Genomic DNA, 1019 nt, shown 5'->3' on the forward strand with positions numbered 1-1019 from the left:
TGTTGTACAGGTGGCAAGTATTCGTTTGATGGTGCAGCAACTGGTGCTCCCTGAACTGGTGGCAAGTATTCGTTGGAAGGCAAATGGCTCACATCGCGACGGTTGCGACGATATACCACACGACGGTGTGTCTTATAACGGTAACCGTCATCGGCCAAAACATGAGCTGGGGTAGCTTCAACTGGAAGTGTTACGTAAGCAGAAGCAGGTAAAGCAACATCTGGGATCGAATTGGAGACAGAAGCTTCAACTTTTGCAACGTCTTGAATGGGTGGCAAATACTCATTTGAAGGCGAAGGACTGATATCAGCAGTCACAGTTGCGATGAATGCGAAAACAACGATTAAAAGTCTCTAGACAGTAGAAAAAGTTTCGAAACAAATAATTTTTGTAGTTCAAACAGCTTTACGAAGAACCCAAAATCAAAAGAACAACAATCTTACCATCTTCTTAGAAAGTTAGCAACTGAGCAGTAGGGAAGCCCCAACTCTAATGAAGAACAAATAAGATTTTAAGTTATTTATATATAAAGCGATTGTGTTACATGAGTTTGGTCCATGTAATGTAAATTGGCACAGGCCATAAGCAATTCTATCTTTTCTCTTTACATTCTTTTTCGCCAAATTATTTATCTCTTGGCGTTTTTTTCTATTTTCTTTATCTTTACAAACACACTCAGCATTTTACGCACAAGTGACACCTACCAACAAAACCTTTTACAATACAAACTATCATACATACTTATATAGTATATCAAGTCCTAATATTGTCATTCTCGTTTATTTATGTAAATAATGTGACTACAAAAGAACAACATACATAAAAGTTAAGCAAATATTAGCACTACGCAAAATCGTTGTCAAGTTACTGGTATTCCTATTTAAAGCAAATTCACAATGCCAAATGCTCGAAAGTATATGTATGTATATGATGGTCTTTTGAGAGAGGTTTCTAGGTCTTTTATGTCTGAAATAGAGGTTATTAAAACTTTATAAAAACGTAAAATAGTGCATAAATTG

At 36.1% G+C, this 1019-nt stretch overlaps 1 protein-coding gene across 1 annotated transcript in view; it reads right to left on the reverse strand.

Moving 5' to 3' along the window:
• The window catches only part of LOC108971567 (proline-rich extensin-like protein EPR1), a 5538-nt gene extending 5043 nt beyond the window's left edge, over nt 1–495 (reverse strand). The window contains exons 1-2 of the mRNA XM_018937728.1: nt 444–495; nt 9–353 (exon numbers count right to left, since the gene is read on the reverse strand). Of these exons, the coding sequence (XP_018793273.1) occupies nt 9–353; nt 444–446 (348 nt within the window). The 5' untranslated portion in view covers nt 447–495. The remainder of the gene's footprint in view (nt 1–8; nt 354–443) is intronic.
• Between the last annotated feature and the right edge of the window lie 524 nt (nt 496–1019).

This window comes from Bactrocera latifrons, unplaced genomic scaffold, assembly GCF_001853355.1.
Source record: "Bactrocera latifrons isolate USDA-ARS-PBARC rearing strain unplaced genomic scaffold, ASM185335v1 scaffold_35, whole genome shotgun sequence".
In the NCBI taxonomy this organism is placed as follows: domain Eukaryota; kingdom Metazoa; phylum Arthropoda; class Insecta; order Diptera; family Tephritidae; genus Bactrocera; species Bactrocera latifrons.